Source organism: Triturus cristatus, chromosome 6 (assembly GCF_964204655.1).
Source record: "Triturus cristatus chromosome 6, aTriCri1.1, whole genome shotgun sequence".
NCBI lineage: Eukaryota > Metazoa > Chordata > Amphibia > Caudata > Salamandridae > Triturus > Triturus cristatus.
The window spans coordinates 914,481,385-914,497,089 of NC_140589.1; the positions used below are offsets into that span (position 1 = coordinate 914,481,385).

At 45.7% G+C, this 15,705-nt stretch overlaps 1 protein-coding gene across 1 annotated transcript in view; it reads right to left on the reverse strand.

Annotated features, from left to right (window-relative positions):
- Positions 1–8,654: 8,654 nt before the first annotated feature.
- GRM1 (glutamate metabotropic receptor 1) overlaps positions 8,655–15,705 on the reverse strand; it is a 767,592-nt gene continuing 760,541 nt past the window's right edge. The window contains exon 7 of the mRNA XM_085609740.1: positions 8,655–11,279. Coding sequence (XP_085465866.1) covers positions 10,451–11,279 — 829 coding nt within the window. The 3' untranslated portion in view covers positions 8,655–10,450. The remainder of the gene's footprint in view (positions 11,280–15,705) is intronic.

The following is a 15,705-nucleotide window of genomic DNA, read 5'->3' on the forward strand; positions in this document are numbered from 1 at the left end:
AGCACGGTCGCCACCTCACTCTATATCATATGGATGGAGTAGTTTCTTACCTGTAACTCCAGTTCTGTAGTAGGGTATCTCTGTTATAGTCATAATCTATGAATAGTCCCGCCCATGTGCGGGGACCCCGGAGCAATTAAAATATCTCTTAAGCTGTCCTGCATTTGCAAACCTGCAAAGACACTTAAGAGACAGACAAAATAATACAGCCTAATAACAATATGGCTGCACTGGCCAGCACTTCATCTGAAGTGAACACAAAAGCCAAAATAAAGTTTAAATGTCATTTTTATTCACATCTGACATGTTCCTTTATTGTATCACACTCCCTTCACCAAAATCCCTTTAAACAATAGAGAGGAAGGCGTGGACAGACAAGCCCTATAGGCTGTCATTATGTGTCTGCTAAAAGGATACCGTGCCTTTAAGGAACTCTCCAGAGACCCCCGGTATCCCAGGATGCACAGCCAAAGCAAGTTACTTTCAGTTCTTTTTGAAGGTGTATAACAACAGGCCTGATACTGTCAGGTTACTCCACCGGGGAGGAGGGAGGGTCGCTTATGACTATAACAGAGATACCACTACTACAGAACTGGAGTTACAGGTAAGAAACTACTCCTTCTGTAGTAGGGGATCTCTGTGTATAGTCATAATCTATGAATAGAATGGCAAGCCCATCCCAACCAACAAACAGCGGTGGAGTAAAAACCGAACACCAACAAATTACTGTGCAAACAAATTCCTCAGCGAAGCCTGTCCAACCTGCGCATCTGCCCTAGCATCAGAGTCCAGGCAGTAATGCTTTGTAAACGTATGGACCGACTTCCAGGTGGCAGCCTTACAAATGTCAGCAATTGGAACATTCCTAAGCAAAGCTGTAGTCGCTGCTTTGCCCCTAGTCGAATGCGCTGTAGGCTTACCCCCTAACGTCTTATTAGCTTTCTGATAACAGAGCTGAATACAAGACACAATCCATCTGGAGATGGACTGTTTCGAGGTAGCTAGACCAGTTCTTACTGAACCATAATTTACAAACAGTTGATCCGACCTGCGGATGTCTTTTGTCTTATCTAGATAGAATTTCAACACTCTACGCACATCTAGCGAATGCAGAGACCTCTCCGCCGGAGAGGAGGGATGCTGAAAAAATGTAGGCAAAGTTATCATTTGATTTACATGGAAATCAGATATCACTTTAGGCAAAAACTTAGGATGAGTACGCATTACCACTTTAGAAGCATGGAATACAGTATACGGCTCTTGACAACACAGAGCCTGAATCTCACTTACTCTCCTGGCCGAAGTAATGGCCACAAGGAAGGCGGCCTTCCAGGACAAATGCTGCAGAGAAGCCTTATGAATAGGCTCAAAAGGCTCCCTCATTAATCTGGACAACACCACGTTCAATTCCCATGGTGGAGAAGGTCGTCTAACAGGGGGAAACACCTTACGCAAACCCTCCAGAAAATCACAGGGATTAGAAAAAATGAGGTTTGGGAAGGGCCCTTTCTATACGCAGTCAAAGCTGCGAGATGAACTTTAATAGACTGAAAATTAAGCCCAGATTGAGCTAACTGCAGCAGATAAGGCAAAATAACATCTTCTTTACAGGATGTAGGGTCAATGTCCTTTGCCGTGCACCATAAGCAGAATCTCTTCCACTTATAGGCGTAAGAAGTCCTCGTAGACGGTCTCTTCGCCTCTTTCAAGATCTCTATACAGTCCTGAGGTAGGTTCAAGTGACCATACTGCACTAGCTCAGGAGCCATGCTGCCAAACTCAAGGACGAGAGATTGGGGTGAACCATCTGTCCTCCGAATTTCGTGAGAAGGTCCGGCCGACACGGCAGGCGCCGGTGTGGCAGAACAGACTGGTGAAGAAGGTCGGTGAACCACCATTGCCTCGGCCACTCCGGAGCAATCAGGATCATCCTGGCTCTGGATTGCGACAGCTTGATCAGCACCGCCGGAATCAGGGGAATGGGTGGAAAGGCGTAGAGAAAGCTGTTGGACCAGCTGATCCATAGGGCATTCCCCAGTGTCCCTGGTTGGTAATACCTGGACGCGAAGTCGCGGCATTTGCTGTTTTCTGCCGTAGCGAATAGATCAATATCCGGAGTGCCCCACTCTGCGAAGACGTCTCTTAGCACGTCGTCGTTTAGCACCCACTCGTGATTTTCTTGAACGAGCCTGCTGAGCGCATCGGCTTGGGCATTCTGCACTCCCGGCAGATGGGTTGCCGTGATCGTTAGGTTCCTGGCCACCAGCCAAGTCCAGATCGTCTGTGCCTCCCGAGACAGCGTGCGTGAACGGGAGCCCCCCTGCTTGTTGAGGTAATACATGGTAGTAGTATTGTCCGTCTGAACTAGCAGGGAGTTCGTCTTGAAGGAAGGATGGAACACCTTCAGGGCCAAGTGTACTGCTCTGAGTTCCAAAAAGTTGATGTGGTAAGTCATCTCCGTCGGTGACCATATCCCCTGAATCTGAGGAGGGCCCGAATGCGCTCCCCAGCCCTGGAGAGACGCATCGGTCACTATGGTCTGGACCGGAATATCCTTGTGAAAGGGAGTCCCCTTGCAGACATTCTCTGAGGAGCACCACCATTTCAGAGACTGTAGAGCGTGTTGGGACAGATGAATCTTGTCCTCCCAAACGCCCCCGCCTCTGGTCCCATCGATCCTCCAGACATTCCTGCAGAGGCCTCATATGCAGACGTGCATTGGGGGTGAGAAAGATGCAGGAAGCCATCGACCCCAGTAAAGAGGACACCGTCCTCACTGTAGGAGAGTGGGCTGAGAGGAGGTGCAGAGCCTTCCAACGGATAGATAAGCGTCTCTACTCCGAAGGACACACGCTTGCGTTCAAAGTATTGACTGAGGCCCCCAAGTACTGGAGACACTGCACAGGGATCGGCACTGACTTCGACATGTTGATGTGCAGTCCCAGGCGATGAAGCAAGGCAGCTGTCCTGTTGAAATGACACTGGGCTTCCTGGTACATGGAAGCTTTGATCAGCCAATCGTCCAGGTATGGATACACAAACACTTTGTTCCGCCGCAAGTGTGCTGCCACCACTGCCATGCACTTGGAGAACGTCCTTGGTGCAGACTTCAGACCAAACGGGAGTACTGTATACTGGTAATGGTTGTTGCCTACCAGAAACCTCAGGAACTTGCAATGCTTTTGTGCGATCGTACATGAAAGTAAGCGTCCTGCAGATCTATGGCGCACAGCCAGTCTCCTCGATGCAACTGAGGGTAAATCTGATGCAGGGACAACATACGGAACTTTTCTCTGCGGATCCACTTGTTTGCTTGACGCAGATCTAAAATAGGCCTGAACTCGTTCTTGTCCTTTTTTCTGACGAGAAAGAACCTTGAGTAAAGACCTTTTCCTTGTTGCCTCAAAGGAACAGTTTCTATCGCCTTCTCCCTTAACAGAATATCCGCCTCCCACTGGAGCTCTCGCACCATGAAGGGAGAGCGCACTGGTGGAATCTGTGGAGGCGGGCTGTTGAAACGAAGACTGTACCCATTGCAAACAATATTCAGCACCCACTTGTCCTGAGTTATTGTTCTCCACTCTGCCAGGTAGTATTGAATACTTCCCCCCACCGGAGCGGGTAACGAATGAGGGGGAAGTGACTTTTCAGGGCTTCGACCCGGCCGTGCCTTTGTTCCCCGACGAGGATTGATGCTGGCCTCTGCCCCTCTGGCGCTTTTGAAAGGACTGCCTCGGGAACTGTTGTTGTTGCTGGTGTGGTTGTTGTTGACCAGACTGACGCCCTTGGCCGCGTTGTTTAGAATAACGCCTGCCATAGGAACGGAATGATCTCTTCTGTTCCTTGGGTTTTTCCAACCCCACGGCCTTCAGGGTTTCCGCTTCGGCCTTCATGCGGGCCATTTTGTCATCCGCATGAGACCCGAACAACGTCGTGCCAGAGAAAGGCCAGTTAGCAATCTTTTGCTGCGCTTCAGGCTTTAGAGAGGTAAGTCTCAGCCAGGAATGTCTCCTCATGTGTACTCCATGACAGTACCCATGGGCCGCCAGCAATGACACATCCCCCGCTGCACTGATGATCTGGTTGGAGACCATCATGCCCTCATTCAACACCTCCTGCAAGTCTTCCGGTTTATCCCTAGGCAGGGAGTCAGCAAACTGTTGCAGGGAGTCCCATAACGATCGGTCATAGCGACCCAGCAGAGCGGAGGCGCTAGCAGCCTTCATAGTCGAGGCCGACGTAGAGCACATCCTCCTCCCCAAGGAGTCCATCTTGCGACTCTCCTTATCCGGAGGAGCTGTGGAAGAGGGCGATGTGGCATGTTGCTTCCTAGCCGCAACCACAATGACAGAGTCCGGGGGAGGGTCCACCCTGAGGAACGCCGGGTCCGAATCAGGGGCCCTGTATTTCTTTTGCAACCTTGAGGGGGCAGACTTCACCACGGCCGGTGTCAAGAAGACCTCCATGGCTGGTTCCTCCAGACCTGGAACCAAAGGGAGCAGGGGGCGTGATAGATGCGCCTTGTGTAAAGTCTCGAATATCACAGAGGTAGGGGGAACTGGTACAGTCACTGAGATTCCCAATTTTGCCACCCCTCTCATCAGAACATCTTGGAAAGTGGCAATATCATCCACTGGCGAGATTCTAGTAGGCGGTGTTTCCGATAACGTGGGGGAAAGCCGGCCAGTGCCAGAAGAGTCCGAATACCTCGTGCCTCTGGATCGAGATCTATACCTCCGTCGTCCATGCCTTGCGTGAGTGGACGATCTGTGTCTGCTCCGTGACCTCCGGCACGATCTGGAGCGTGATCTCAGTCTCTTAGGAGCCACTGGTCGCCGAGGAGAAGGCGGGAGCTGTGGCACCGGAGGCGGTGGTGGCGTAGGTCGCTTAGGAGGCGCCACTGGGAGCCGGGGGTCAGGTGGAGGAGGAGGAGGAGGCGTGTGAGGCTTAGGTTGCGGTCGCGGTAGAGGCAGTGGCAGGGGGTCCATTGGAGACTCTCTCCCATCACTCCTTGCGGGAGAACCCGGACTAGCCCTGTCCGGACTTCCGTCCACCCTTCTCTTCTTTGCGGGTCTACTCCGTGAAGAGGCCGAAGTGAACGAGGGGGAGCGTCCCGCTCTCCTAGATCCACGACTGGAGATCGTAATAACTGAAGAAGTGTTACCAGGTGATCTCGTCCTCGACGTCGAGCCGTGCGTGGACCTCGTACGGCTTCTCCTCGCCGTTGAACCCAAACTGCGTCCCCTCGACGTCGAACGGCGTCTTCTCGACGTCGAGTGCCTTCGTCTCGACGGCGAGCCTCTCGACGTCGACCTCCTTCGGTTCGACGGCGATCTCCGTCGCCTCGACGGCGATCTCCTTCGCCTCGACGGCGATCTCCCTCGACTCGACGTCCGTCGCCGGTGGCTTCGCGTCGATGCCGTCGACGTCGATCCATGAGTCAACGGCGAAGGAGGCGAGCGGGCTCGCCTCGACGGCGAGCGGCGCTGGCTGCGGGGCTCAGTACGACGTCGATGGTGTGTCGACGTCGACTGTGAAGCCTTCGATGGCGACCTAGTCCGAGGTCTCGCCGGCCCCTCTCTCGACGGTGAACGGCGAGGACGCCGAGATCCAGAGCCCTGGATCGACGGCGAACACACCGGTGCTGTACCTTTCCCCGTCGACGTCGTAGTCCTCGACGTCGAACGGGATCTTCCGGCCGGTAGGCGTCGTTTCTGCTCCTTTTTCTGCCCGGAGGTCCCTCCAGTGGCTGAAGCATGGGCAGAGGATGGGGAAGGAGATCCTCCATGCCCAGAAGTCCCACCTGTTCTCTGCTTCTCCTGTCCCTGAAGGCGAATCTTCTCTCTGTCCCTCAGGGACATGTGAAGATGATAAGCAGAGAATACAGACATCATGTGGGTCCGTCTTGACCATCTTCCTCCCACACTCAGGGCATTTATCAAATAAAGCCATGCTAAGAGTGGGTCAAACTGCACCAAATTGCAGGATGCAGCAGAGAAAGGCTCTAGACGTCGAATGACAAACTTTTTTTATCAAAAAAAACAATTCTTATCCAAAATATCCACCCAAAAGGGTAGAGCTCAATGCTCCAGGGTCCTGCTAGCAGGAGCCGGAAAAAAGAACTGAAAGTAACTTGCTTTGGCTGTGCATCCTGGGATACCGGGGGTCTCTGGAAAGTTCCTTAAAGGCACGGTATCCTTTTAGCAGACACATAATGACAGCCTATAGGGCTTGTCTGTCCACCCCTTCCTCTCTATTGTTTAAAGGGATTTTGGTGAAGGGAGAGTGATACAATAAAGGAACATGTCAGATGTGAATAAAAATGACATTTAAACTTTATTTTGGCTTTTGTGTTCACTTCAGATGAAGTGCTGGCCAGTGCAGCCATATTGTTATTAGGCTGTATTATTTTGTCTGTCTCTTAAGTGTCTTTGCAGGTTTGCAAATGCAGGACAGCTTAAAAGATATTTTGATTGCTCCGGGGTCCCCGCACATGGGCGGGACTATTCATAGATTATGACTATACACAGAGATCCCCTACTACAGAAATAGTATTGTGGTGTTCAGTTCCCAATTTTAGTTGTTTGAATACGCACTGTATTGATAACTGTACAGTGATACTCGTTTGTTCATTTTATTACATTTCAGTATCAAAAGATCTTCTTATGTGATGAATTTATAATTGGAAAAACTAAGAAGATTTTTTTTCTCTATAACATGTGGTAATATGTGGCCATTTATTGGTTAACTTCTAATTAGTTACGTTCTACATTGAGTAATTATCAATGGAAAGAATGGAATAATTACAGTTCAGGCTTTGCAATGCACGTAATACGATAAGCTCCTGACTCCACTCATTAGGAGGTTTCTAAATAGATATAAAGTATTATATTATTTTCCGATGGCCTACTGTATATAGCATGGGAAGACAAGGCTTGCACGCCTCGCACTTTGTGGTGCATTAGTATTAGAGTACAATGCTGACAGGAGATGAGAAAAAATAAAATGCCATGGAGTGATTTTATCTGAAACACATATGGAGCTCTGAACTATGAAGGGTTGTGGCTGATGCTACTGCCTGGGACTGCTACTGCCTGGGACTGATCATCTTTTATATTTTAAAGGCTTCAAGGGTTTACTATAGTTGTGGAATCAAATGTTCACCCCAAGGTCTGGTTACACCACAAACGCCAACTAAAACTAAGATCTGAAATGTGAATTCAGGTATGCTCCTGAGACTTGTTGAATTCACTTATAATAGGATGATGAAGCATGGAGGGGAGTTCTCATTATTTACATAGTCAGTGACCTGCAAATGAATTTGGATTTTAGTAGGGGTGACAATGTCTTTCTTCTTTCCTGTCCTGGATTCCTTGTGTTCTGGTTCAGGGAGGATCTGGCCAGGCAGTTCGGGCTTGACTGTTCCCAATGGAGCAGGGTCAAGACTGATTTGCATACGGCTGGATCCAAACTGAGGTGGCGTGGTGTGCAAAAATAACAATGTACTGGGATGCGGCCCTGAGTATTTACCAATGTGGGAGAATATTTCAAGCATTCCATCCATCACTTTATTTGTTTACTTTTTTCTTCTTTTCCAAGTGGATAAATGGAGTACCGTTACATAGTGTTAAGAGTGACACTTGATATTTCCAAAGCTTAAAAAGTGCAGACTTTGCTGAGGATATGTGGTAGTCATTATTTTTCTCGAAAGTGTATGAAATACAACTTGATTGCTTCATTTTAAGCTTTCCTCCCTTGGGTAGGTGCAGAGTAAAATTCCTCCAATGGATGCTGAGCCAGTGTCTCGGAGGCTGTAATATTGTTAATAAATTGGTTGAAAAACTGAGAAATAGAGAAGTGACCAACTGATGTGGAATGCAACATATAAATATACTGACATTACATGCATATTTTCCTTTACAAAAATCAAGAAACATATTTACAAAAAAAACTATCCTCCCTTTCTCGCTGCAAAACAGTTTCGACTCTACTGTTTTGCTGGGTTTCATGTAGACATGCTTGTGGATGCTGTGTTCAAATCGAAAATATCCTCAAACTAGCCCCTCTCTCAGAGCACCCGACAAGCAATGATGTTGAGTGTTCTTATGCAATGCAGATACAGATGAAGAGATTAACTATTTCATAAAGGGTTGGATGAACCTATAAAGACTGGGGCACTGCATTTACATTTTTCACTAAGCACTGGCGAGTGCCTGAGGATGGACATTATATTGAATTTTCCAAAGCAACTAGATATGCTTTACTTCATCTTCTTCTAAAAGTCAGTCCTCTGAAGAGTCATTGTTTATTACTCACACTCATTGCAAACAATTAACATAACATTAACTCTAAAACACTTGACATACCGTCCTTATATTTCGATACCATAAAATATCTGTAATTTCCAAGCTTCATTTCAGACAGGAAACCTAAGGTCATACATTAAGCAGCATATGCAATTGTACACTGTACAAACTCCTCGAAGGTCGAGATGTCATTCAAACTGTTATAAAAATTACACAGCAACAAAATAATTACCAAATATTCATATATAATAACCATCTGCGTCATCCTCCAGTGGCAGTTGTGATTTGACATTGTGCTTCACTCTTGGCATGGGCCTACTTTAAAAAATATTTTTGATTGTGCAGTTTCCAAGTGTTCACATGCTTTCAACACACACACACACACACACACTTGCCTACATACAAAGACCTGGACATGTATCGTCAAAAATAACAATTTTATCATCTACATGCAGACTCAAGAATGAAAAAATACACTACATTAATATGTAAGAGCCATACTTTCAGACAGAACACGTAAACCCACAAACTATTATTGTATAAACTCTACACACGCACACACACTGTTCATGATACAAAACACAACAGCAAATAAAGCACACACACACACACACACCCACAGTCAAGTACAAAGGACCCCCCTCTCATTATCACTAATCAAGTTCTTCCTACAGACTCACACACACAAACACACACACACACTCCCACACCCACACCCATGGGCACATACACATACAAACTTAAACAGCCTGCCTCGTATTCTCACAGATCAAGTTCTTCCAGAGGAGCACACACACGCACATGCATAGAAGCACAAATTTGTGCTCACACAATCACACAACTATACACATATGTGCACCCCTAAACTCACAGATTTGCACACACACATACATGAAACACACAAACGTGTGGCCACACACATCGAAAACGTACACAGATACATATGTGCACTCATGCACACATCCACTAATATATGTGTACACGCACCCGCCTCACTAGAATAAGCCTTAAAGAATGGCTTATGAGAAACAAAGAGCATACATTAATTCTTTAGCACAAGTGTTTTTTTACATTAGCACTGACATTGATAACAGTGCAGTGTTGGTTCGTGGCAGGTATATTCAGGTAAATACTGTACAAGTAAAATCATTAAACTTGACCAAGAAATTAGAATACAAAATATGAATCCATAAAAATGCTTCAGCTGTAGAGTTCCTTTTTGTATTAAATGTAGATTTCCTTAACATGAAAAGATTGTACACATTACAAGACACTATGTGCTAATATCTCAATTTGCCGCTAGTATACGCTGCACAGGTAAATGCACTGCACTTTTACAGTTATGTGGCAAGATGTTGCAGTCTACGGTGATGTTGCAGCGGTTTAGAGGCATGGCTCCTGGATGCCTGTACAGAAAAGCAGCTTTAAGCCCTATATGTTTAATGCAACCTTAAACAGATCTTTATTTCCACCTAATTCTTTGCAGTCTATTTAGGCCCCCTTGTGTCCTACTAAACTTTGACCATGGGCAACACAGTACTTTCACAGGAGAGTTCAGTTGCGCTGGCGCCATATTTCTTGCCAATTGGCACGTGACCCTTTTTACCTCAGCATAACCTCACCTCTGGTGGACAGTGAGGGGCCACTCTTTCTGTGTGCACGTCTACTTACACACAGACCCACACAAATAAATTAGGACACTGTGTTCTTAACGTAGTCCGGCCAAACCACAACCCACTCGCATGAGCAAAGTTCCCATGAGGAATCTCTTCCGCAACGTCTCACACTCTATAGTTTCAATAGTTCTACGCTTTAATTCATTTTCAATTCATCTGTGTTCATTGTATGGGTTGGTGTTTCTTCTCTCTTTAGTTACGTTATACAAAAGTCACATAGCAATTCGTTAAATGTCTTTGTGCTTTGTTCTGTTGGCTCATCGACGTGGAACACAACTTTTGAAAAACACATGACACCAATTTGAGTCCTCAAACATCCACGTGCAGGGCGGGGCTTGCGGAACAACCCTTCACTCTCTTTCTTTTCTCGTGCACCATCCTGCCTTGCATATGACTTTGCAACTTCTGCTCACAAGTGCCTGCTCTCGAGCCCTTGTTTCTGAGGTGCTTCCTGGAAACCCCTCCATCTTAAAGGGTAGATGAATTGTGTGTGTAGTCTCTCAGGAAGGCTGATGCATAGGTGGTGTTTGGTGGAGTGCACGGCACTGACTCAGATGCAGGGGAGCTGGGCCCTGAGCTGCCTGAAGCCACAGAATCTCGGAAAGGAGATGGAGGGGTGAGGGCGGGAGAATCTTCCAGAGCCAGCTTACTCTGGGCCAACGCCTCCTCCGGACTTCCTGCACAGTCGGGGTACATATACCCTTGAATGAGATTTAAGTTTTCGCTTTCCAGTTCGTCATCGGTGGTGGCTAGTTCTTCACTGAAATTTGCCATTTGAAGGGGGAGCATTTGTTGGTTTATCCCGGTGGTCTGGTATGTGGGCCGCACACCGTTGCCAGGATTCGGCGTGCTGATGACTGAGTTAAAGTCAGGAATGCCTGTTGTAAATTTGTTGACAACACAATGCAGCTGATCCATGATAGACCTTTGGGGTGGAATATTTTTTGCTGCCTGCTCTGAGAAAATCGGGTTTTCTTCAGAAGCCCGGGAAGGCGGTGGTGTTGTGGTCACACGCCTGTGCACCACCATTGAAGGACTGCATGTCTGATGGAGGCGCACTCGCTCAATAGTCTCCTCCTCTTCTACCACGTTGTACAACGTCTTAGTGCCGACATCAGAGAAAGTCAGGCCCTTTGCCTGGCCCTGGTAGTTTTTCGTCAAGGGCTTGATCACAGCTGTCTGATTGGATCCTGTGTCCTTGCTCTTTACATGAACAGACAGTCTGTGCCACATGTGCTGTCCCTTCTGTACTGGCTTTCCACCTGGTTCAGACCATGACACAGACTTTCCATTGGAACTATGAATAAAAAAAAAATGGAATTACTTGAATATTAAAATGAATACTATTTACATCCAAAAGTGTAATTCTTTCTACCCAACCTCCTGTCTTCCACCCCAAATCTCGAAATTTAGGATGCTTTCTCCATTGTGGTGCAATGCAATACTTGAGGTCTGAGAGTCAATATACAGGAAAATAAGCATCATTACCACTCTAGGATAATATTTATTTCCTTAAGAATGTACACTTGTTATGCATCAATTATTATCCACACATTCATGCATTATTTGAGAGTCATGCACTTATTGGTATGCATGGGAAATTATTTATATCATAATACCTGACAGCTCACCATAGCATTACTACATCTTGAATACCTGCTGGCAGTGTCTGATCTAGCAGTGACTGCTGACAGCAGGGAACTCATAGTGACTATTGACAATAGATTGGTAGTGGACACTATTGACAATAAGGAGCTCATAGAAAATAGTGACAAGTGGAAACTTGCAGAGATTATTGACAAGATGGAGTTCTCCAAAACTATTGATGATGGAGAGCTCTTAGAGAATATTGACACTGGGCGAATAATGTAATCTATTTACAATAGGAAGCTAATACTAACTATTGAGAAGGGAGAGCTGGTAAGACTATAGACAAATGGCAGTTAATGGAGACTATTGACTAAGAGGACCTAGTGAATGCTATTGACAGTAGGGAGCTCCTATAGATTATTGACAATGGGGAGCTCATAGAGACTATTGGCAATTTGGGGCTAGCAGAGACTGTTGACAATGGGGAGCTCAAAAAATCTGTTAGCAATGGGGAGCCAGTGGAGGCTATTGGCAGTAAGAAGCTGGTGTAGGCAATTGACAAAGGTAAACTAGAGGTAATTATTGAAAATGGGGAGCTGGTAGAGACAATTGACAGTCAAGGGCTCGTGCAGACTATTGACAACAGGGAGTCATCGGATTACGGGGAGCTTGTAAAGATTGTTCACAAACGGGGACTAATGGAAACTATTCAAGATAGCTCTTTATTGCATGATTTAAAAAAAACATTGTAATGTAATACATAATAAACATCAATGCAACAGCACATAAAATCAAATCATCATCACCAAAAAATGAAAAGATCATGAAACCAAATAAAACCCTGTTGAGATTAAGAAGACCTGTTAAAATCAAGGAGAAAAAGGCACTAAACAAGGAGAGTGACCATTAGGCAGAGACCATTTAAAAATAGAATAAAAGTGCAGAAACCTTTTTTTAATAAAAACAAAACGCTTTAAGATGCAGCGGGTAAGGTTATGAGATCTGTTGGAGCAAAAAACAAGTAGGTGATGCTTGTAGTGTGGTCTGAGGCAAGTTCTAGGCCTTGCCACATCATCATACTGGCCTCAAGTCCGAACGGCTCGTTGAGTATATGTGATGGCACCTTGGAAACTATTAAGAATGGGGAGCTTACAGAGACTGTTGACAATGGGGAACTCATAGAGACATCGACAAGGGAGACTTTGCCAAGATTACTGACAGTATGGAGCCATGTAAAAGTACTGACAAAAGTAGGCTAGGGGAAACTATTGACAATCGCCGACTCGTACAAGCTATTGGTGACAATGCACAGCCATGACTACTATTGAGAATTGGTAGTCCACAAAGACTATTGACAGTGAGGTGCTCATAGAGATTATTGAAAATTGGGGCACTTTAGAGACTTTTCTCAATGAAGAGCTCCTAAAGACTATTGAAAATGGGGAGCCAGTGAATACTACTATTATTTTATTGTAGTCAGATTAATATTGGCATTTATTATAAAATAGACATTACACAGTACAATCTCAATCATTCCAAAATCCATAAACCCCTTCCCTCCCCCCATCTTGTAAAGCCCAGTCCCTATAACATCATGTATCTATATGATAAAATCATAGTCTATACATGATATAAATATATATATCCATGGAAGCCACCATACCACCAAATTCCAGTACACATCCATCTGCCTACCTATTTGTATGTCTTTCCATTCATCTATGGAAAGACATCCAAGTTGCACATTCTTAAATACACCTTGGCGTATAAGTTTTGTTGATTCTCTACCCGTTTCTGTTCCAGAACTAGTGGACCAGTGCAGTGTAGGGTTTGCCCCATCTATTCACATTCACCTTATATTTGAATGCCTCCCCTACGGCAGTATGTCAGATGTTAGTGCGCGTGCGGGCACTATGTGCGCATGAACGGAAATACAGGATGTGCCAGAATGCATACATCCTTCGCGTTTACCCATGAATGAATAAGAATAAAGCTCCCAATTATATACATCAATAAAGGGTCAATTTACTGACATGCCAGGGCGATTTTAACGCCTTTATGTTTCATGAGAAAAGGCCTCTTACTAAATCAGAAAGGGCTAAATTCAAATAGGTCTTGCTGTGATTTACTCATGGCTTACTCCTGGATTGCAGGAATAAGTCAAGAGTAGGTCCAGTACTCCTAAAGTTCACAAATAAGTACAATAAGAGTAAGTCACACATATTCATACACCACTCTTTTGTGAAACAGGCCCCTACCTTGGTATTGTTTGCTCAGACAGTCCCGTTCAACCCAAAAACCAGTAAAACATGTTGCATCCTAAGTTAAAAGCCTTTCGCTTAATTTTTACAAATTCAAACAGGTTATGGGACACTGATTAATTCATTGTTTGGATATATCATCAGTCAGACGTAGCAATGGCTTGATTTTAGACTGTTCATGAACTTCTGGTAAAGTAGATTCCAGGACAGTGGATAGAGGTGGCCCCTTCACACAGCTGAACAAAGGAGTCGAACACTGCACAAAACTAAATGAGGTGCCTAATTTAAAATATATTGGGGTTGGGCACTGGCTTATTGATTCACTTAGGGCACCAGCAGCAGGCAGTCAGTCGCGGGTTGCCACTTTTGAGTGAGTGTCCAGCCAGCTCTGTCTACTCCACAATATCCACTCTTTTGGATGACTGTAGGAGAGATTACAGAAGAAGCAATTGTAAAACTCTACTGTAAAAACTGTATTCCCTTTGCATGAATGTATGTTCACTGGCTTGTGCACTTTAGGCCAGGAAACTTGGCAAGCTTTAAGATCTGTTGAGACATTTTGAGCAACCGAGGAGCTAGTTTTGGTTCCTCCAAACTGTATTTCAACAATTTCAGTGTTCCTAACAGGAATCAGAGGTATCTATGTGTCTAATGAACTCTCAAATGCATGCCGATAAGCCACAAAGCAACACCTGCCTGAAGAACAACCTAGAGGCTCACTACAACATCATCAAGTCCATAGACTCAAACATCACTGAAAGCTTCCCTTGCCTAAATATTGATTCAATGGAAAATCCGACCTTATGCTACTGCAACTCAGCCATTTCGTTATTCAAACAGACCAGAGCTTGCTTCCTTTACCAATCAAAAATCAAGAAACCTGGAGATAACCTTACACTCTAACCTCCCTCTCCACTCAAAATCAAGGCCGGGTGAAGGTGATCAACATCCGGCTCTCTTTACTCCACAAAATAGGCTATCTACTGCAAGGCTTTCTCTTAATCGATCACAGAAGACAAGATGTCTGGTTTTGGAACGGATAGACAACTGCAATGTGATTTGAAAAGCCTTTTCAAAGATCCTGGGAAACAGACTACAAAACCACGGCGTGAAGATTTTCCTAAACTTACAGAGACGTAACCTTGCTAAAGTGGCAGTGAAAAGGCTCTGCTGACTTCTAGTGGACGCTAGGATTATATTTAAGACACTGTGAACATGGTGGCCACAAGATGCAGAAGTCCCCCCGAACACCATTACTACGGCCCGCAACCTTGGGATTAGGTTTGACGAGGCCCTGTCATTTAGGCAACAAGCAGGTGCTGTGGCAGGGTCCTGCTTTAGCATAATCAAAGGCCTCAGAAGATTCTTCGACCTTCTCCCACTGACAGCCAGAAAGACGGTGGCGGTGGCCCTTATTACATCTCGCCTGGACTACTGCAACAGTCTATATGCAGGCTCCAGTAAAGCAGTACTGCATAGACTGCAGATGGTCCAGAATGCCACCGCCCGCCTCGTGCTGAGATGGCCCAGGAAGTCGTCTGCATCAGCAGCACTCAAGATCCTGCACTGGTTGCCCATCCACAAAAGGGTACTATTCAAAATCTTAGTAATCACCTTTAGGTCCTACTACCAGCTGGGTCCCACCTACCTGTCAAAAAGGGTTGGAAGATATGTGCCTTCTCGCTCACTCAGATCTTCCAACCTGAACCTGCTGGTGACTCCCAAATTTAGACTAGCCACGAAAGGAGGAAAATCCCTTGGAGTACTGGGTGCTAGGGCCTGGAATAAACTACCACTCCAACTACGCCAGATCCCGTCAGAGAACCTTTTCCGAAAGGCTCTAAAGACATGGATTTTTAAACTCACAGACAC